Raw genomic sequence first — 22795 nt, 5'->3', positions numbered from 1 at the left:
AATCAGAGCTGCAGCTGCCAGCCTACACCATGGCCACAACAGCGCCAGGTCTGAGCTTTGCTTTAAAGTCTACGATCTTCAGGAGTTCCTGTTGCTCAGTGGGTTTTGAACCTGACTAGTATCCATGAGGATGAGGGTTCGATCCCTGGCCTTGATCAGTGGATTAAGGATCCAGCCTTACCATGAGCTGTGGCATAGGGCAGCAGCTGCAGCTCCCATTCGACCCCTATCTTGGGAACTTCCATACGCCACCACTTTGGCCCTAAAAAGGAAATACATACACTCATAAAATAAAAATAAAGGCTACGATATTAATTTTCTTTTTGACTGCACCTGTGGGCATGCGGAAATTCCCAGGCCAGGGATCGAACCTGCACAACAGTGACTCAAGCCACTACAGTGACAACACCAGGTTCTCAACCTGTTGCACCACAGGGAGAACTCCACATTGGTTTTCATTTTCATTCTGAAACCTATAATTTCAAAACTCTCAATGTCCGCAACAACCTAAGACATTTTCCTCCTACAAGACAAGAAGATGAATTTAATATAACTTCCCTTTCTGCCCACTTACCCTCATATCTGGGCTTATTATTACATTCTGGGTTTACGGAAACCCAACTTTCCTTTGTGAATAATACTGATCGGCTATCTCAAGATTGCTCTGGGCACTTAATTCTGTGTTTATAAAGCTTATTTCAATATTTTTATGTGTATAACTGACTTCAGAGTTTACTGCCAGCTTTTTTTTTTTTTTTTTTGCTACCTCTTCCCCCTTCTTCAATTCTGAATTTTTATTGCTGCTTTCTGGTTTGGAGTGTACCTTGGAATAATTTTTTAGGAAGGGCACCCAAATGCTCTCTCTCTCTCTCTCTTTTTTTTTTTTTAGCCTCTTTTACACCTGTTGCATATGGAATTTCCCAGGCTAGGGGTCGAAGTGGAGCTGCAGCTGCCAACCTACACCACAGCCACGGCAATATCAGACCCTTAACCCACTGAGCAAGGTCAGGAATTGAACCTGCGTTCTCATAGATGCTAGTCAGATTCGTTTCTGCTGAGCCACAAGGGGACCTCCACTCCCTGCATCCTTAAAGCCATACTTCTCAAATGTTACTATGCCAAGAACAGCCCCAGGTCTCTTCTTAAAGTTCAGAGTCTGATTCAGCAGATCTGGGAGCATCTGAGATGCTTCTTTTCTAACAAGCCCTGGGCTGATGCTTCTGCTACTGGTCCATGAACCACGCTGAGAGTGGCAGCTTGCAAAGCACTTTCATGGACGCTGTTTATTGCTTTTGATGCTCCTGTTTTCTGGGAGGGAAGCAGGGGAGGATAGTGAAGGGACAAGAGCCTCCCCAAATGCCTCTTCTATTTCACCAACTCAACCAGTGGGCTATGCATCACTCAAGCAGCCAAACTGCTGGCTAAGGAGTCATTGGGACCCCTTCCCATCAAATCCAGTGGTCCCTAAAACCTGGCCAGTGTTTGGCCAACCCACTTTCCCACCATCCCTCGCATGACTGCTGATTTATGCCTGGCCCATCCTCAAGCCCACACCTCTAGTTACTTTCCCTCCCCCAAGACTGTGCCTTTTATGAAAGGGCCCCATCCCTCATCTGACCCTGACTCCCAGACCAACTCCAGTCCCACCTCTACTCATTGACCTCTGGCTATTCCAGGCATTTATTCCTTCTTATCCTCAGAGCTCTGTTCCACCACTCACTGGGCATGGGGACTATACATATAGTCTCCATGGGTTTTGTTTGTTTGTTTGTTTGTTTTTGTATTTTTAGGTCCTCAACCCATAGCATATGAAGATATGAAGGTTCCCAGGCTAGGGATTGAATTGGAGCTGTAGCTGCCAGCCTGTACCACAGCCACAGCCACAGCAACACCAGATCCAAGTCGCATCTGCAGCCTACACTGCAGCTCATAGCAACGCTGGATCCTTAACCCATTGAGCAAGACCAGGGATCTAACCTGTGTCCTCATGGATGCTAGTCAGATTTATTTCTGATGAGCCACGAAGGGAACTCCTCCATGGAATTTTTTTATGTTCCTCTTTGTGCCATGCCTGGCAGAGCAGGTGCTCAAAAATATTTGCTTCCTGACTATACAAATGTGACCTCTCTCTCCAGGTGAAGTTTCTTGAGAGCAGGGGCCACCCGTTCTTCACTGCAAACTCACTTAGGGTGCTCAGGCTGTTCTGTCAGCCTTAGAGTCGGCCCTCCATATCCATGAGTTCTGCCTTTGCAGACTCAGCCAAACGCAGATGGAAAATACTACACAATCAGAGGCTGGCTGAATCCCTGGATCCAGATCCTGCAGATACAGAGCATGGACTTCAAGGGACTTCAGCATCCTCGGATTTCAGTGTCTCGGACTTTGGTGGGAGTCCTGGAACTAACCCCCTGCCGATATTGTGGGAGTCCTGGAACTAACCCCCTGCCGATACTGTGGGAGTCCTGGAACTAACCCCCTGACTGTATTCGTTCATTGACAACTTGATAACACCGGTCGGGTGCCAGCGCCTTCAAGTAGACTCAACACACACACACACACACACACACACACGGCATGGATTTATTTATTTATTACAGCCACATCTGTGGCATATGGAAGTCCCCAGGCTAGGGGTCAAATGGGAGCTGCAGCTGCTGGCCTACACCATAGCCACAGCAACGTGGGATCTGAGCCACCTCTGTGACCTACACCCCAGTTTTCCACAACACCAGTTCCCTAACCCACTGAGCGAGGCCAAGGATCAAACCTGCCTCCTCACAGACATGATGCTGGGTCCTTACCCTGCTGAGCCACAACAGGAACTCTACTTTCGGTACTGATGGGTATGTTTTATATCTTCCCTGTCCAACATGGTAACCACTAGCCACATGGCCACGGAGCACTTCAAATGGGACTAGGGCAACCAGGGAACTGAGTATTTGTTTCATTTTAGTAAATTTCACTTTAGGTGGCCTCATATGGCTGCCTTCCTGGACAGAACAGCTCTAGAATTCCCCCATTCACCCTGTTCTAAGCTTCTCCCTTTCCCCCTCTCCAGACCCGCTCCCCACCCCCCCGCCATGGCCACACTGTCCCCGGAGCCCCTCTCACCTCTGCCTAGGGGTTCCCCTCTAACCTACTTCTACCCCTCATGTCCTGCAGCTTGATCTGAACCTATTCTCCACCTGTCTTCACACTCTCCTCAGATACCGAGTTTGGTCTCTGACCAAAATGTGCCCATGACGAAGAAACAGTCCTGCTTCGAGTCCAGACTCAGCTGACCACCAGCTTGGCCTCAGAGACAGCCTGACAGCTTACCAATGGCTTAGAAGAAGGACATGGTCCATCCTGGGTGTGGCCAGCCCTGTGTGCAACATCTCTCTTATAGGACCCTCTCCACTTGCTCTCGTGGGTGCCCCCTTGGAGCAAGACAACGTAGGATATGACATAGGAATAGTTGTTAGAAGAAGTGAGAGACCAGCCCTAAGGGTGAGTTCCTCAATCTTATTTTCCTTAGCTATCTGGCTTAAAACAAGGCCCACTTTAACCAAAAACAAAACAAGCAGACAGGAGGGTGACATCCTTTGTGTGTTTACTATGGTACAGCAAGATTTTCCAAATCAGAGCCGATGGCCTCTGCTGCAAGCAGAAGGCTCTGGGTATACCCCTTTCAAGCGGTCCAAAGGACATCCCCAAACATGACATTTAAGACAATTCTTCATTTCTCTGACAATGACTTCTCGAAGTGCATATAGAATAAATAAATAAAAAATATATCTTTGTTCACGGTGGTGACGCCTACAAGAAATGTTTACATACAAAACACGCTGTACATCTAATTCCCGAAAAAGGACCAGCTATTTCGGCAACAGGAAAGACACGCATTTCAGAGGAGTGTGTTTGTTTTGTTTTGTTTGTTTGTTTTTAAGGCCTAACTCATTTTGATGCTTGCAAACAGAATAACAAGAACAATTTTCTAAGCCATTAAGAAAATTTGTGCTACCAAGAACATGCCTGGACTTGGCTCTTGGTGAATGGTTTAGAAGGAGAGTCTTCGGCACAGATCCTGTGCTGTTAGACATATGGACAACTCTGAGGATTTTCAAATAGATATCTTTTCCATGACAGGCAACATTCCTGAACCAAAGACAGTCAACATTCCCAGCCATCTGAGGCCATCTCCTCCTAAGCGGTTCACAGTGTGAGACCCTTGCATTAAGAGCTCAGAAAAACTCAACAGAGCTAAAGACAAGAAGAATATGAGGTCATTTTAACTCTCCTTCCCATGGCCTCTGATCTGTCTGGAAGAGGCCCTTCCTGGGACATGGGCCTTTGAAGCTGCCTTGTCTTAAGAGGCGGAGACCCACAGTCACCTCCTAGCAGCTGAAAGACCTGGTTAGTGGGACCTCTTGGGCAGCTGGCCTAACTTGGTGAGTGGACCGGCAGGCTGAGTCTTATGGCTGCAGCTGGGCAGATGGAGCCAAGGAAGAAAAGACTTTGTGGTTGGGGCAGAGAAGGGGACAGTTGCAGCCACCAAGAAACCCAGAGCGACCCTGGTCCCTCAGGAGAGTATAAACCACAGTTTTGTTTTTTTCCAGTTCTCCTGGCTTCTCCAAGGTGGGCAAGGGAGAAGGAAAGTTATGAGGCAGTGGCTGAGAGGGCCTGGGTGGACCGAAAGCTCTCCAAGACCTCAGAAAGCCACCTAGCTGGCTCACCAAAGATGTGTCCGTGTGCCCTGACGCTGACTGCTGGGTGCACCTGCAAGACCTGCAGAGACAGTAGCACCAACGGAGCTGTGGCAGCTGCGGGAGGCCGCTCCGGAAGGCAGGTCTTTTGAGCCAAGTGGGGGTCTGCAGGACCGCCACAGCCCAGAGGAGGGTGCCTTTGTGTGCGTAGAGGGTCCGGAGAGAAACAGTCATCCGCCAATTCTCTTTCTATTCTGCTCATTTTGTTTTTCCCCTCAAGGGGACTTGCCTGCATTGGAAAGCTCCTCCAGAAGTGCCTGGACACCCAGGATGGCTGCTGAGGCAGTGTGGTGTTGGCAGCAAGTGCTGGGAGTGGGGCTCCCGTCCTGGCCCTGCCCTGGCCGTGTGGTTCTTCCCTGTCGGGGTCTCATCAGTCCCATCTCTAAGATGAAAGCTTTGGACTAGATATTTCCTAAGGTTCTTTCCAGCTCTGGAGCCCCAGCCACTGAGGTGTGAGCACACCCACGGGGCTCTGCAGGGCTCTCAGGGCCCCAGAGCAGATGGGAGCTCACCTTTCTCAACTTGACTCCACCCTTTCTTGGAGTCACTGGTGGGGCTGGCTGGTTCAGCCCTCCATTCTTCCCTTTTTTCTTTTTTTTTTTTTTCGTTGTACCCATGGCATGTGGACATCCCTGGGCTAGGTATTGAACCTGTGCCACAACAGTGACCTGAGCCACTGCAGTGACAACACCAGATCCTTAACCCTTTGAGCCTCCATCCCTCCCTTCTGAATCCTGCTCCTGCATGATGGCTGGGCTAGCAAGTTGAGGGCAAAGGGCTTTGCAGTCACCCAGCTTTGGCAGCTGCTGGCAGAAAGAGCTCAACCTCTGAACCACTCCAGAGGCTGCCCCATCCCTGCCCACCCAAATACCCCTGCCCTTCATTCCTGCCAGCCCTGTGGCCTCCTCCTGCAGGAAGCTTCCTGACCCACCCGAGTACATAAGCTTTCCCCTGGAAACTGGCATTGGCCTCCATTCCATCTCATTTCGTTCTCTCCACCTGGCATCAGAGGGCACATACACCTAGCCACCCATCCTGCTGGACTGCGAGCCCCCTGCCCTAAGCATTACTTTTCCCGCTTCATCCTGAATGCCCCGAGCGCCCAGCATGATGGATAGCAGCTCAAAGAAATGTTCTCACCCACTGCTGGGTTCCAGGCACAATGTGAAAAGCCACAGACTTGTGGCATCTCAGAACTGAAAGGGCCTTTAAAAGTCACCTAGTCCCGCTCCCAACCTGGGTCCCCAAGTCTCCAGGAAGGTTGAGGCCCTCCGGAGACAGGCTCACCCTTCCCAAAGGGTGGCGGGTTCCGTCTCTGCGCGCTCTGTCTGCGCGCTGGCTCTGAATCCCATGGAGGTTAGTCCTTGCTTAGAGGAGTGAAGATTTCCTTAGGACCAGGGCTCTTTTCCCTGCATCTACCACCCTTACGTGTGTGCTGAGAGCATGGGCATTGGTGAATGACCCCGCCCCCCCCCCACCCCAGGCTGCCTCCTAGTTGGAGCAAGACTGCCGCCAAAGTGGACCTCTGTGGCCAGCAGAGCCCCCTGTGGCCAGCACAGCCCTGGTCTCCTCGTGTGGTCCCCACCCCGCCACTGAAGAGGCACAGAGAGGAGAGAAGCACCCAAGAGGCTGCAGGAAAGGAAAGGTTTCCAGCCTCAGCCCACGGCCTTCCGGGGCTGCAGGTAGACACTTGAGTAGGAGCAGGTGGCAGCACCAGGGCTCTCCGACCTCCTGCTCGTGGCGCATCAGGGTTGACACCTGGCCGTCCCAGCCAGTCGCTGGACAGGGCTGGGCTGCCGCCAAGAGTCCACTGTCAGAGTCCACCGTGGGGCAGCACCGGGTGGCAGCCGTCCTCACAGCTTCTTCTTCCTCACCACGGGGATGGGCACAACTTGGAAGATTTTGGCACCATGGTCCTCCGTGTCCAGAGTCACCCAGGTGGGCCGGAAGCTGCCTTTGAAGCCGACGAATGCCATTTGCTCTGAAAAGCAGTGATGTCCCGTGAGCAGAAACTTCGAGAGAGGGTGGCCACACCCCACCGCCTTCCAGGGTTCCCCAGCCCCCTCACCCCACCAGGCACCCCCTCCTCTGGCCACACTGGACTGTCCTCCAGGGAAGAACTCTGTGCCCAGCCTCTGATGGTACCTGACCACACACAGGGGCTCCCCTGAGCCTCCTGGCCACCTGTGCAGATGCCCGCTCCACTTTACCCAGGGACCTCCCAAGAACCCCAGCCACTTTTAAGCAGATCCTATGATCTCAAGACCCTATGATCAACAGCAAGTCTCTGCCTCTCTCTGAAGCCCAGTGTCCCTATCTGTCAGATGATGGCATTCATCCTGTGCCTGTATTCATTCATTTATTTATTTTTTTAGAGCCACACCCACGGCACACGGAGGTTCCCAGGCTAGGGGTCCAATTTGGAGCTACAGCTGCCGGCCTACACCACAGCCACAGCAACTCCAGAACTGAGCTGCATCTGTGACCTATACCACGGCTCACGGCAACGCCGGATCCATAACCTACTGAGCAAGGCCAGGGATGGAACCCACATCCTCACGGATACTAGTCGGGTTCATTTCCACTGCACCACAACGGGAACTTCCATTCTGTGGCTTTAGAAGGAAGCTCTGAGAAGTGGATGAATCTGCCCAAGAGCAGGGCACAGATGGTGCCACCCAGAGCAGAACGACAGACGCCTGAGCCCCACTAAGAGCCCTCTATCTCGAAGCTCAGAGCTGGGGGTCCATGTCTACACTCAGGACCGGCCTGGCCTGGCAGGCACCACACGTTCATCACCGCTGAGAAAACGTCCCTTGACTTCCGTCATCTTTATGTACATCAGCTTTTGGCAACAGGGTCTTAACTTATTTTTTCAACTTATTTTATTTATTTTCTATTTATTTATTTTTGCCAAGCTGGTGGTATGAGGAAGTTCCTGGGCCAGGGATCAAACCTGCACCATGGCAGCGGCCCAAGCCACAGCAATGACAATGCCAGATCCTTCATCTGCTGAGCCACTAGGGAACTCCAACAGGGTCTTAACTGAAAGGACAGAGGCCCCCAAATGCTTTCAGGGTTGGGCTGGAGAAGATGCTTCTCTTTTCCTTGTGTTCTCTTTTGGCTCATTTGAAGGACTTCCACTGTTTCTGATTTTTCTCTGAAAACTGCCTGGGATAAAGGTCTCATAGGATGGGCCGCTAGCTTTAATGTGCTGTGCACTTAGGGTGCCGTGGCCGCTAAGCACTCTGAAAAATTAGGATCCAAATTCTTTTTTTTTTCTTTTGGTACTTTGTTCTTTTGTTTGTTTGTGTTTTTTTGGGTTTTTTAAAATTACTCAATGAATTTATTACATTTATAGTTGTACAGTGATCATCACAATCCAATTTTATAGGATAGGATCCAAATTCTAATCTTCAATTCCTTAACTCTTATTCATGAATAACTAAGGTCATCATAGGCTGTTTTCAGGAAGGTGCAAGGCCGAACATTACTTGGCAAGTAAGACTGTGCAGCAGAAACTGGACATTGTCATTACTGTCTAGGGTTGTTCTGTCTCCCCTCTCCACCTCCTCGCGGACTCTCTCTGAACACAGTTTGTGATGATGACAGTGAAGTGCTGACATTTCTGCCCTGGCTGGCTCCTTCTCCGTGGGGTCTAGGCTAGGCTTTATCGCAGAAGAGCTGTGTGACCTTGGACCTGCCACACACATTCTCAAATAAGAGTTTGTTCTTTCTTTTTTTTGTTTTTTTAGGACCTCACCTGTGGTATATGGATGTTCCCAGGCTACGGGTCAAATCAGAGCTGTAGCCACTGGCCTACATCACAGCTCACGGCAACGCCAGATCCTTAACCCACTGAGCGAGGCCAGGGATCGAACCTGCATCCTCATGGATCCTAGTCAGGTTCCTTAACTGCTGAGCCACAAAGGGAACACCTCAAATAAGAGCTTTGCAAGGTGCAAGGGCTATAAAAATGCTGGATATCAGCTGGAAAATTGAGAAAGAGTTAGGGCCCCTGATCAATCTGAGTAGCAGGAACTGGGTTGGGGGAGGGGGTGTCAAACTGAGCTACTTTTCTGCTGATACTTTTGTGGAAAAAAGGACCGCCTGCTGAACAACTCTAGCAATTTCCTTCCAGTGTCTGGTCGCAAGTTAGAATGATGTTGCTGCCTGGCAGGGATGGTGACGAGGGCGCCCCCTGCCCATGCATGCCACTAGCTGTGTTGAGGATTCCAAGGCCACACCCAGGTCTGAGGGAGGTGGTCTGGTCTCTGGAGCAGGTAACGGGGCGCCAGGCATCTCAAATCACAGTCAGTGGAAAGCCCCATCCAAACCCCTTACCTTTCAATTTGACTCCCTTGTCTGCCCCGAGACTTTCCAACACTCTGGTCCATGGGCCTCTGGAGACATATCTTCCCTTTGATGCCACGAGAACTATGGAACTGAGCAAGAAGAGACGGATGAGAGGACTCGATGAGGAACTTGGAGTGAGGGGTTCACTGGGAGGGACAGTGGCCTGGCCTGGGGGACCTCATGTTAGCAGTGCCCAGAGCCCCGCCAGAATCTGGGGAAGGACAGCCTCTCCTGAGTGCCGAGCTGACCAGCTCCTTCCATGTGGTGACCAACATCCTGAGCATCCTCCCACACATCTGGGCACAGCTGGTGCCCGTGGCCTTCTCTAAGCCTGCTGTCAGCTCACTGCTTTTCCCTGTCTGATCCCAAAGAAGACAGAGCAGGTGTGCGGGGCCATCTGAAGGTAGCACTTATGCCAGGGCTGGGCACACAGAAGGACCTCAGTATGCATCTTTTTTTTTTTTTTTTTTTTTTTGGCCATGCCTACAGCACACAGAAGTTTCCAGGCCAGGGATGGAACCTGAGCCACAGCAGTGACAATGCCGGATCCTTAACCCACTGAGCCACCAGGGAACTCCCAGTATGCATATCTTAATTTGAATGTTCTCAAGCCTGCTTGGGAGTTCTTACTGTGGATCAGCATGTTAAGAACCCAACTAGGTTTGATCCATGAGGACTGGGTTCGATCCCTGGCCTCGCTCGGTGGGTTAGGGATCCAGAGTTGCTGTGAGCTATGGTGTAGGTCCCAGTTGTGGCTTGGATCCTGTGTTGCAGTACCTGTGGTACAGGCCGGCAGCTGCAGCTCCAATTTGACCCCTAGCCTGGGAACTTCCAAATGCCATGGGTGCGGCCCTAACAAGAAAAAAAGCCTATTTGGATGGGATGAGATGGGGACATGGTGGTGGGGGGAGCCCGAGTGCAGAGTCACCAGGGGCCCAGGGGAGGGTGATCCCCTTGGGTTCATGATCTCCCTCTCTGTTCAGGCAGGACTGCATCACTGCATCAGTGTACAAATGTGGGGATGGAGGCAAACAGCTACCAAGTATCCAAGAGGACCTGCCAAGGGGGAGCGGTGCTCAGGTGGGGGCTGAGGTCTGGAGCCATGGCGGCACCCGGCCTGAAGGTGCCAACTTGCAAAAGCCTGACTTGGGAGCAGAGTCTCCACGGCCCTGCCCTGGTTGTGTTTAGGCCAAAGGGCTGGGAAAACAGCCGTCCTGGTGGCAGACTCAGCCTGCTGGGCTAGACAGCAGGAAGTGAACACTCCCCCAGGAATAGAAACAGGGGCAGAGGCCCAATGGGGCTTCTAGCTTGCATCTCAGAGGCATCCTGTAACCACAGACCACAGGCCAGACATGGAAAAACTGTATAGGATTCTGGAAACCGTTGATACCCCCATTTGTGTCCCATTGGGAGGAGAAGGGAAGCTCTTCAGATGCCAAGAGCTTGTGCACAGGAAGAGCAGAGGGGAAGGGAGCGGGGGCGACAGGGAAGCCCAAGGGCAGGGTGGCTGGGACGGGGAGAGGGACATCGCAAACACGTCCTCGACGATGGATTCGGGCTCTGCTCCCCATTGTTCCACTTCAGAAGAAAAGCTAACATCCCTTTGGCTGAGCCAAGCCCTCTTGTTGGGCTGGTCTCAAATGAAGGTCATGGCCCTCCAGATGGGGCTCCCAGGAGCGGGACAGGAGATAGAGCTTCCTGTGTGGCCCAGTCTCCCAACGGCACCCAGAAGCTGCCTGCACCCTTCAGGTGTCCCTCTCTGCCTGGGATGGGCTTCTCCTGGCCCCTAAGCTTCTGCACCTCAAAGCAGAGGTTCGCATAAACTGGCAGGGCAGAGGCAGCTTCTGGAAGCCGTCCTTGAAGGGTCTGGCGTGAGCAGTTGCATCCTCTGAGGTGGCTCTGTGGATGGGGTGGGAAGGCTTGGACCTTGCCCCATTCCCTGCTGCTTTCCTGGAGCTCAAAGCAGGGTCTGGTTGTACCCAATTCCTATCTGGGTACCCAGCGCCAACCCTGGATTCAGCTCACACCAACTACTCAGCGAGGGCTGCCCCCAGTGAGGTGCAGTGGGGCTGCTGCATAGGCCGAAAGGCACCCTGGGCGGGGTGGTCCCACACCCCTCACCCTGTTCTAAACAGAGCAACTCTTCATTTCAGTGTCTTATTCCAAGCTTCGGCATCCTGCATCATTTTAAGAAAAGGTCCTTTGGCCCCCAAAAGGCGTGAAAACTAAAAATCACTAGATGATAATATTTTTTTTCAAATTGGCAAAACTGGTTCTTCCATGTGAATCTGCATGTAAAAATGTAATTTTTTTTTTTTTTTTGTCTTTTCAGGGCCACACCCGCGGCATATGGAGGTTTCTGGGCTAAAGGTTGAAAGGGAGCTATAGCCGCCAACCTACGCCACAGCCACAGCAACCCAGATCCGAGCCACATCTGTGAGCTACACCACAGCTCACGACGATGCCAGATCCTTAACCCACTGAGTGGGGCCAGGGATCAAACCTGCATCCTCATGGATGCTAGTCAGATTCATTTCTGCTGAGCCATGATGGGAACTCTGAAAATGTAACGTTAAAGAAGCTTGCCGAAGTCCCCACTGTGGCACAGTGGGTTAAGAATCCAACTGCAGCAGCTCAGGTTGCTGCAAAGGTGTGGGTTCAATCGCTGGCCTGGCACAGTGGGTTATAGGATCTGGCGTGCTGCAGCTGTGGTGCAGGTCACAACTGCAGCTCAAATTCAAACCCTGACCCAGGAACTTACGTATGCTGCAGGTGTGGCCATTACATTTAAAAAAAGAAAAGAAAAAAAAGGCTTGTGATGGGAGGAGGATGGAATGAAGACCAAAGGTGGTTAAGCAAAACCCTTCCCTGGAATCTCATATGGCGCCTAGTTCCTGATGTGCCTATCGTACAGCATCTGGGAAGTACACTTTTTATTTTTTGTCTTTTTAGGCATATGGAGGTTCCCAGGCTAGGGGTTGAATGGGAGCTGTAGCCACCAGCCTACGCCACTGCCACAGCAACTAGGGATCCGAGCCACATCTACGACCTACATCACAGCTCACGGCAACGCCGGATCCTTAACCCACTGAGCGAGGCCGGGGATCGATTCTGCATCCTCATGGATGCTATTCGGGTTCGTTAACCACTGAGCCACGACATGAACTTCTGGGAAGTAGATTTGTTTTCATCAATAAGTACTTATTAGGCACCTCCTATGTAGCACGTTCCACAGTAAGTACTTCACTTGGACTGCTAGGCCAGGTTGTGGTTTTGGAGGGAACTCTTTTTTTTTTTCTTTTCTTTTTTTATGGCCGCACTTGAGGCATCTGAAAGTTCCTGGGCTAGGGGTTAAATCAGAGCTGCAAATGCAGCCTATGCCACAGCTCGTGGCAATACCAGATCTTTAACCCACTGAGCAAGGCTGGGATCAAACCTGCATCCTCATGGACACAACACTGGGCTCTTAACCCACTGGGCCATAACAAAACATGGAGTGAATTCACCTATTATACTAGAAATGCAAATATAAGTTAGACATGGTCCCAACATCTAGAAGTCTGTAACCTACATGTGGAGTAGACAGGTCCACAGGTGCTATGGGGAGGTACACAGAACTTTCTGGTTGGATTGGAAGAGACCTCACCCAAGAGGCACTATGTAAGTTAGATTTGGAAGGCGATGGGGGAATTAGCAAAGATTTCTAGAAAAGGGGACAGGAGAGACCTACACTGAAGCTCAAACCGCCTCCCCCACCAGTATGGTAGGTGGATCTGAGAAGGGGAGCCTGGACCAGGGAGATGTTAGGTGACTGTGCTGACAAGTGTGCGTGGCAGACAGGGAAGGCCTGGGTAGAGCAGCCATTCAGAGGACAAGCTGGGACAACTAGCAAGAGGGCAACGATGCAGGTAGGGTTGACAGGATGTGGTTACAGATGGTGGTGAAATGAAAGAAAGCCAAGCACGATGCCCAGATTCTGGTCTAGCGACCTGTGGGGGGAAGATGATGATTTCATCAGTCCTGGGGGTGGCGGGAGAGGAGAAGGGACTGGTTGGTGGGGGATTGAAAAAAAAAGTCATGGTGAGAATTCAGTTCCACAGGAGACATCCAGGTGGCGCTGTCCACACGGCAGTTGGTTAAAAATGTCTGGCGTTGAGATGGGAGATGTGGGCTGGAGATGCTCAAAAGCCACCAGCATTTGGATCGTATTGAAGGTGTGGGAGGAGGTGAGGTCATGCCCGGAGAGTGTGTCGTGATGGGGGCGGGAGGCCTGGGCAGGCTTCCCGTTTGCCGCTGGCCGAGACCATCTGCTGCAGCCTGACCTACATTCCCAACAGCCCTGGCTCCGACAGAAGGGTCACCAGCCTGCACCCATTCCTTGTGGGCAGACCGTGGAGCCCCTACGCTTTCTCAGACTGCATGGTGATGAAGGGATAGGGAAGGGGGCCGAGGCCAGGGGGCAGAAGCGCAGACTCACTTGTCAGGGATGGCCGCCACGTAATTGAAGAGCTGCCAGGGGATGCCCTGCAGGATGGCGTTCCTGAAGCTCGCCTGGCTCGCCACGTGCCCATGCCTCCCATCAATCACCACCACCTGGATGCCATCTTCCACGAGGGGGTACCTCTTTCCCTCCACCTGCAGAGCACAAGCAACGTCAAGTGTGGGTCAGGGTCCCAGGGGCAGCAAAGTCTCGAGGTTCTCCCGCCCACCCGGGTGGTTCCCACTCCGACTCTGCAGACAGAGGCTGCCTGCGCAAGCCGTTCAAAGCCTAAAACCCACTTTAATCAATTCCTTGCAGCCCTCTGTAGTAGACTGAGCGACCGCCTCCCTCAAAGATACGTCTGCTGAAAACTTTGAAAGTCACCTTACTTGGAAAGAGGGCCTTTGCAGATGTGATTAAGTGAAAGAGCTGGAGATGAGATCAACCTGGATTTTGAATGGGCCTCAAATGCAATGATAGATGGTCCTTAAAAGAGCGAGTCAGGGAGAGGGGTCAGACCCAGACACACAAGGAGATCACGTGGGAACAGGGGCAGAGGTTGGCGGGACAAATCCACAAGGAACGTCAAGGGTTGCCGGCAGCCACCGGAAGCTAGAAGAGGCCTGGGATGGATTCCCCTTCAGAGCCACTACAAGAAACCAACCCTGCCACACTTGAATTTGGACTTCTGGCTTCTAGAACTGTGAGTGTGTAACTTTTGTTATTGCTGCTGCTGTTATTGTGCCCACAGCATGCAGAAGTTCCTGGGCCAGGGACTGAACCTGTGCCAACAGAGCTCAAGTAGTGACAATGCCAGATCCTTAACCCGACGAGCCACTAGGAAACTCCAAATTTCTTTTTTTTTTTTTTTAGAGCCACCTGGTCTGTGGTCGTCTGTGACAACAGCCCCAGGAAACTAACAGCATGTCTCACTGAGCAAAGCAGCACTAGGCAGGGGTCAGGCTTGCTTACTTCGATGTAAGCAAAGTCGTTCAGGAGGTGGAAGAAGCGCTGCTTGGAACTTTCCATCTTCACCTCCAAGAAGTGGTCTTTGGTCTTCTGGAAAACGAACAAAACCAATGTGGTGGTCAGGTTTGGAGAGTCAAGTGGAAGCCCTGGTGGGTGCTCACCTTCCCTCCTTCCCCAGACCCCGAGTCACAGGAAACTGTTGGGGGAGCTCAACAGATGTCCAGAGAGGAGCCTAATCGGGTCTGAGGCCGGCTGAAGGCAGAGGGGGCCCTGGGCTCGCTGTCAGTCACTCACCAGCTGAGAACCAAGGAGCTTCTTGGGCATCGGCACGTCCACGATGGCCTTCTCGGTGAACTTGGGGTATGCTGTGGCCGTGCAGTCACTGACGCCTGCGTTCTTTGGGATCAGAGCTTTAATCTTTATTCTCTCACAGCCCTTCATAGAGCAGAAAGCAAACTTCTCTCTCTCGTTCTGAGCTTTCAGCTTCAGGAACAGCAGCCTGCACCCAGGAATAGAGAGAGCATAGTATTTGGCTTCGGTATCCACATCCTCTCCCTCCTACCCCCTCCCCCCAAAGGCAATTTCCAAGCACTACATGCTGGCCACAACGATGAAACCCAGTAGGTCCTGCAAAATCTGTGTCCATCACAGGACTAGGTGTGGTTGGAGAAATAAAAAACAAATGCATGGAAAAAAAAGCTAATACTGACAGTTTTCATTTTCTGGGCGCAGACTATAAGCCACGCTAGGCACATGACTGACGTGTTATCTCACTGAATCCTCAAGCAATGGGCGCACCTAAGGGGTGCTGTTATCACCCCAACTTCTCAGATGGGGAAACCATGGCTCAGAGATGTAAGGTGACTTGCCAGGACCCAGAAGCACAAAGCGGACAGAGCTGCGATTTCCCATCCCATCCCTGTGCCTGGTGAGGAAAATGCTCTCAGTCTTCCTAATCCGACTTTTCTCCAAGTCATAATTTATTCTTGCTTCTTGTGAAGGACTAGAAGCTGAGCTGGTGGTCCAGAGAGTCAGATGATGAAGGAACCAGGGTACTAACTTGGGGTTTGTTATCACTGTTCTCTTAGCTCAGAAAAATGCTTTCAGGCTGATTCCCACGTGGGAAACAGCAGAATATATGGCATGGATTATCCGGGGGCCGATTCCTCTCTGGGAGCTGACCCTCTGCTGAGCCCAGTCTACACCATGATGTCATGACTCCGCCCCCACCCCAAGGGCACAGCTGATTGGACCAGAAACACACTAGACTTGCTGAGGGACCACTGATTGGCTACCCAATGGAGATTCACCCCCTCCAGGATTTGAACTGAGACCCACCAGCTCTTGCTTGAACTGGAAGACCACGTGGAGTCAGGGTTGGGACAACCTTTTTATGCCATGTGCCTGCTGAGGCATTGAGTGAGGAAGGCAGTTTACAGCAAGAAGGCCAGGCGTGCAGGGGGCATGTGTGTGAATGTGAGGGGAGAGCGAGCAGTGGAGCCAGGCAGGCTGCTGGTCCCTGAGGGCCTTGCTGTTCTCAGTACTGAAGCCCAGGGTGCCCAGCTGGAATGACTTCCTAAAGATGTCTTCGTTCCCTCCACTGCACCTGAGCTCACTCGAGTGGATTCATGTTTCTTCCCCCTGTCCCCCGCCTTTTTTTTTTTGGCTACACTGTGGCATGTGGAAGTTCCCTGGCCAGGGATCGAACCCGAGCCACTGCAGTGACAATGCTGGATCCTTAACCCACTGAGCCACCAGGGACCTTTGCTTTAAGAGTCTTGCCATCAAGAGCAAGAGCCATCAAGGGAGCCCCAAATAGAACCGTTTTCACAGGAAGAACTGCCGCGGAATTGCTCGCTCCAGCTGAGAGCAGAGCTTCTCCATCTGCCTTCTGTGCTCTGCAGGGGGTGGAGGGGAGCTCTGAGCAGCTTAGGAGGGAGGCAATGCAGTGCTGCCTGTCATCACTTCTCTGCTGGAGGCACAAGGTTAGATACCACCCCAGAGGACAAGTTTGTGAGCAAGATCCCGAAAGGAGACCCACAGAAGTGGGCTGGGTCCTAGGGTTTCTGCACAGCCTACAAGTATTCAGGACTCCTCGCTGTCCTGATATATCAGATTGTCCAAACTGGGGGGGCCTAGAAGACCGTCTAGCCCACACCCTTTACTTTACAGGCAGCAGCTGCCTTCTCTGATCCCTACCTTTGACACGGACGTGTCCTAGTCAGCGGCTGGGAGGCCCTGGGGGGTATGAAAGGAATAGAGGCCCTGGCATCAATAAACCTGGCCTCAAATCCTGGCTGTGGCCAGGTACTATTTCAGAGCAGCCCTACGGATGGCCAGGCACCTGAACACTACACTTATTTATAGTTTAGCGATACCTTGCTTAGGTGGCCTCGGGCAGACTCACCTATTTAGGACACTGCTGAAATCACTTGAGTAGTGGTTTTAACCCTCTTACAGAGGTGATTCAGAGTGTGACATATATTTCACCCCTCAGGACCCCCTTTGCTTGTAGCTTCCTTACTTTTTATTTTACCCCCAGTTATAACAAGCTAGTTATCAAGTGTCCTAGCCCAGAGCAGAATAGAAGGTAGCCATGGAGGACAGATGCTCTGATGCGAGTAAGAAAGAACAACAGCTTTGTAAGGCAGAAAGAGGGAGCGCCTGTCATGGCTCAGCGGTAACGAAGTCGACTAGGGTCTATGAGGACGCGGGTTCGATCCCTGGCCTCGCTCAGTGGGTTAAGGATCCGGCATTTGCCATGAGCTGTGGTGTAGGTCACAGACACAGCTCAGATCCTATGTGGCTGTGGCTGTGGCGTAGGCCAGCGGCTACAGCTCCGATTGGACCTCTAGCCTGGGAACCTCCATAAGCTGCAAGTGCAGCCCTAAAAAGAAACAAACAAACAAACAAAACCAGCCCTAAGAATTCAAAAAGGCCTGAAGTTGGGTTTCTGTACAGGAGACAAACATCCTAGAACCCACCCACAGTCCCTAAGGCTATCACTGAATTAAACCTTAGCATGATGATTAACTGAGCTATCGACAAAAAGGTTATGTAGCAAAAGCGACTTAAAGGGGGAAAATTGTGGATTTTTAATATTTTGATCAAAAAGGTTCAATTCGTTTACTGGTGGTTTCCATTTGAAAACTTCATACCTTTGGAACATCCCAATTCTCACGATCCTAGAGGAAAAAATATGCACAGATGGTGCTACAAGGACCTTACCATCTAACATTTATGTCATTTTATTTTATTTTATTTTATTTTATTTTTATTTTATTTTTTCTTTTCAGGGCTGCACCCGCAGCATATGGAAGTTCCCAGCCTAGGGGTGGAATCAGAGCTGCAGTTGCCGGCCTACACCACAGCCACAGAGACATGGGATCTGAGCTGCATCTGCCACCTACATCGCAGCTTGTGGCAACACCGGATCCTTAACCCACTGAGCCAGGCCAGGGATTGAACCCACATCTTCATGGATGCTAGTCGGGTTCATAACCACCGAGCCACAACCAGAACTCCCTTTATTTTATTTTTTATGCGTCCCCACATGGCTACATGTGAGGCGTTGGACATGTTTCCGTTCCCTGACTTTTTTTTGTCCACACCTCCGGCACGTGGAAGTTCTGGGCCAGGGATCAAATTTGAGCCACAGCTGTAACTACAGCCACAGCAGTGACAACGTCGGATCCTTAACCCACTGAGCAAAGCCAAGGACCAAGCCCACATTCTCATGGATACTAGTCAGGTTCGTTACCGCTGAGCCACAATGGGAACTTGCCTTTCTTTCTTTTTTTTTTTTTAAATGCTGCACACCTTGGCATATGGAGGTTCCCAGGCTAGGGGTTCAATCACAGCTGCAGCCGCCGCCCTACGCCACAGCCTCAGCAACGCTGGATCCCAGCCATGTCTGCAACCTACACCACAGCTCACGGCAACACCGGATCCTTAACCCACTGAGCGAGGCCAGGGATTGAACCGGCAACCTCAATGGTTCCTAGTTGGATTCATTTCCACTGAGCCATGACAGGAATTCGTCCTCATTTGTTTTTAAAATCATAATATTTTCTACTGGTGTCTGAGGGCTATTTTCTTCATCTGGAGGGATTTCTCTGAACACTCTTGGACCCAGGCCCATCCCCTCACTGACGTCTTCCCAGGGAAGTGGAGTGACTCATGTGGCTTCTGGGTGTGGGTAGATAGGTCTGCCTCAACCCTGTAGCCTAAATTTGGGGGGTTGGGCTCTAGGTGGAGAGCCCACGAGGCCTGGGGCTGGACAGGCATAATCAGGGATGCTACGTGGAAGCTCTGCTCTCCATCAGTGAGACTGACCAGTCCCCTCCCCCTGTCGTCTTGTCCACCCCACTCCTGGTTTAGAATTGAGATGGGAAAAGGGGTGCTATTTACTGCTTCTTCCGACCCCAATATTTTCACTTATGTTTCCGATTTTCAAATTTGAATTTTTCTCTAATCAAATCGATAAAGCCATATCTTTCTTCACCAGTAAAGGAAAGCATTGTCTATTTCCTTACCATCGATTTCAATACAAGAATGGAAAAATGGTCATAAAATGATCCTTTACCCTTAGTCCCTAGAAGCAACAGCTGCACTGCTTTGGAGACAGGTTGGCATTCCTAAGGTGTTAGGATAACTCTTTCTTTTCGTTTTCTTTCTTTCTCTCTCTCTCTCTTTCTTTCTCTCTCTCTTTCTTTCTTCCTTTCTTTGCACCTATGGTACATGGAAGTTCCCAGGCTAGGGGTCGAATTGAAGCTATAGCTGCCCGCCTACATCACAGCCGAAGCAACGAGGGATCCTTAACCCCTGAGTGAGGCCAGGCATCAAACCTGAATCCTCATGGATACTAGTCAGGTTTGTTACCTGCTGAGCCATGATGGGAACTCCCAGAATAACTCTCTCTCTTTTTTTTGCCCTTTTTTTTTAGGGCTGCACCCAGGGCATATGGAAGTTCCAAGGCTAGGGACTGAATCGGAGCTGTAGCTGCCAGCCTACGCCACAGTCACAGCAACACAGGATCGACTTCATGTCTGCGACCTACACCACAGCTCACAGCAACCCTGGATCCTTAACCCACTGAGCAAGGCCAAGGATCGAACCTGCATCCTCATGGAGATAGTCAGATTTGTTTCCGCTGCCCCACAATAGGAACTCCAGTCACTCTCTTTTTAGGGGAGGGGGCCAAAGATCTCCCTGTGTCCATGAGCAGGTACCCTGTCCCCATTATATTTCTAAGGAACAGAAACTAGTGCAGGTCAGCAAAAGAGGGAGCACTTCGGATACTGAAAGGCGTGGGCTCAAAACCAGCCAGGCCAAGTTTTTGCTGTGTTCTCGGAGCAAGTCCTTCCTGTTTGCTCTGTGACTTCTTTGGCCATCTCTAAATTAGGGGTAATATCATCCGCTCCAACTGGGTTGTTGTAGGAACGGAGGTCAAGTACCACACTTTCTCAATTCACTGCTTTCGCTTTTTCGTCTTTTTGTCTGAAAGAGGTGTATTCCCTATACGCCACATGTACATTAAGAGTGTTTATTTCATCCCCAAAGATTCATGGCTTTAAAAATGTCTTTGGTGAGGAGCTCCCTGGTGGCCCAGTGGGTTAAGGACCTGGTATGGTCCCTTCGGCAGTTTGGGTTCCATCCCTGGCCTGGGAACTTCTTCATGCTGTGGGCGTGTCCAAAAAAGAGGGAAAAAGTGTCCCTGGAGGATGGTGCAGACATTCTTAAGAGAGGAAACGCCTAGGAAAGCATCCTGTTTAACTAGCCCTCACTGCGTGGGAGTTCTCAGATGACTGGAATGGCTGGGGGGACAAACTGAGAATGAGAGGCCATGCTGCAGCCAAGTGGGGGCTCCTCACCCCGAGTCCTCGTCCCAGTAGTAGTGGCTCCTGCCAGAATGGCTCTGCTCCACTTTTTCCATCTGTGAGGTCCTCATGAAGACGCCCGTCTTGGACGTTTGCTTCAGCAGGCGATTGTGAACATCCGAGAGGATGGAAAAGGTGGTGCCCCGGGGGTAGCAGAGCCCCACTCGGATCCAGTCGCCCCTAGAACCAGAAGCACAGGCAGGTTACAAGCAAGACCTCCTGGGTGTGCGCTACAGAGAGCCCCAAGAATTCCCCTCCCAGTGGCACCTCTACTTTTCAATGGGGAATTTTTTTTTCTTTTTTTTTGTCTTTTTGCCTTTGCTAGGGTCACTCCCACGGCATATGGAGGTTCCCAGGCTAGGGATCAAATCGGAGCTGTAGCCACTGGCCTGCACCAGAGCCACAGCAACACAGGATCTGTAACCTACACCACAGCTCACGGCAACGCCGGATCCTTAATCCACTGAGCAAGGCCAGGGATCGACCTCATGGTTCCTAGTCGGATTCGTTAACCACTGCGCCACGACGGGAACTCCAGCAATGGGGAATTTTGTTGTTGTTGTTGTTTTTTCTTTAAGGGCTGCACTTGTGGCATATGGAGGGTCCCACGGTAGGGACAGAATCGGCGCTGCAGCCGCTGGCCCTCACCACAGCCACAGCAATGCCAGATCCAAGCAGCATCTGTGACCTACACCACAGCTCACGGCAACGCTGGATCCTCAACCCACTGAGTGAGGCCAGGGATCGAACCCGCGTCCTCGTGGATGCTAGTCGGGTTTGTTAACCACTGAGCCACAATAGGAACTCCCCTTCAATGGGGAATTTTGAAAGAATGCTCGCTGTTGGTAATGACTGGGTCACAAGTGTTCAAGAAGACGACGACAACGGCAAGGCGGTGACTGCAGTGAGTGAGGGGGTCACTGGAGTGGGTCAGTGAGGAACCTCCTGGGCCTACACTGGGCGCTCCAGGTGGAACCCCCAGCGAAAGAGCCAGGATCTGCAGGACCTGGATCCAGCCCTTTCCTGGTCCAGCCTGATGGTCCGGGGGGGTGGGGGCATTTCATCTCTTTGGGTCTCACTGTCTGCATCTGACACATGCCTGTCTCACAGGAAGACTGGGGTAAGTCAGTAACGTGCATAGAAAATATGTCGGCCTAACTATACGAAGCCCTATCCGGGTGCCCTCAACATAGTCACTGTACCTTGAAGTCTCATTCTCCTCTCTGTAAAATGGTAATGATAGCTGCCAGGCATTTTCTGCCCTACACTGAGCAGCTCATAGAGCCAGCGAAACACTCGCCATACACCACCCCACCCAATCCTGGCTGTGTTCCCACAAAGTAACACTATCTCCATCTCCTGGAGGAAGGAACTGAGGTTCCAAGGGGTTGAATGCCCTCCCCGAGGTCACCCATGCCCTGCCCAGAGCAGGGGCTCAGTCCAGGTCTTCTGATTCTTTTTTTTTTTTTTTTTCTCCTTGGCTGCACTAGTGACATGTGGAAGTTCTCCAGCCAGGGGTTGAACCCAAGCCATAGCAACAGCATCGACCTATGCCACAGCAGTGACAATGCCAGATCCTTAACTATTAGGCCACCAGGAAACTCCGCAGGTCTTCCGATTCTTTACCACTGGGTGGTGTCAACCCCCCAGATACCTCCTGGTGCGGGAATGACACAGGCTGGCCTGAGGTTCTGGGAACAATAAGCCCGGGACGTTGCAATGAGGCATCGGTATCAGTGCGGCCTTCAGCTCAGTCAGAGCAGCTGTCCCCGGTCACACAGCTCCCCGCCAGGCACCCACTCACTTGTTGAAGTTGATGAGCCAGATGGTGAGCTCGGCAGGGGCCGTCTGGTCCCAGTGGATGGTGTAGCCCTTCTGCAAGGTGATGACGGGCTGGTACTGCTGGTAGTGGGTGCTCCTGGTCAGGGCCCCCTCCAGGTAGAGAGGGTGGCCAGGGAAGTCATTCTTGATGATCTTCATCCGCAGATTACTGGTCTTGAAGGCCTGAATGTACATCTTTGAAAACCCAAAAAGGAAACACACAACAGGGCAATTACAAGGGATTATCCCAAGGGCATCTGGTGAACCTCTGACTACAGACTGCACTTTCAAAGGCACTTTCGCTTCACAGAGCCTTTTTAGAAAGCTGGAATGAAAGAAGGCCAAATAAGGGGGCATCTCTTTCTGCTGGCAAAGGCAGCCCGAACCATCCCGTGGAATCCAGCTAACCCTTTGCGTGCATCTTCCCCAAAGTGCTCTTTTTGAGGAAGGACCTATGGAAACTTGGAGGGGTCGGGGGAGTCTGCTTAACAGTCAGATGGCAAATTTGGGGAAAGGGAGGGGGATCAGGAAGGAGGCAGAAGGGA

The 22795-nt window shown here is 51.5% G+C and overlaps 1 protein-coding gene across 1 annotated transcript in view; it reads right to left on the bottom strand.

Annotated features, from left to right (window-relative positions):
* Positions 1 to 3575: 3575 nt before the first annotated feature.
* Positions 3576 to 22795, bottom strand: part of CEMIP (cell migration inducing hyaluronidase 1) — a 168945-nt gene continuing 149725 nt past the window's right edge. The window contains exons 23-29 of the mRNA XM_047795501.1: positions 22234 to 22445; positions 20424 to 20609; positions 14845 to 15049; positions 14554 to 14640; positions 13579 to 13736; positions 9090 to 9190; positions 3576 to 6726 (exon numbers count right to left, since the gene is read on the bottom strand). Coding sequence (XP_047651457.1) covers positions 6599 to 6726; positions 9090 to 9190; positions 13579 to 13736; positions 14554 to 14640; positions 14845 to 15049; positions 20424 to 20609; positions 22234 to 22445 — 1077 coding nt within the window. The 3' untranslated portion in view covers positions 3576 to 6598. The remainder of the gene's footprint in view (positions 6727 to 9089; positions 9191 to 13578; positions 13737 to 14553; positions 14641 to 14844; positions 15050 to 20423; positions 20610 to 22233; positions 22446 to 22795) is intronic.

Source organism: Phacochoerus africanus, chromosome 9 (genome assembly GCF_016906955.1).
Source record: "Phacochoerus africanus isolate WHEZ1 chromosome 9, ROS_Pafr_v1, whole genome shotgun sequence".
Lineage (NCBI taxonomy): Eukaryota > Metazoa > Chordata > Mammalia > Artiodactyla > Suidae > Phacochoerus > Phacochoerus africanus.
This window is presented reverse-complemented; position numbering and strand designations above follow the sequence as displayed.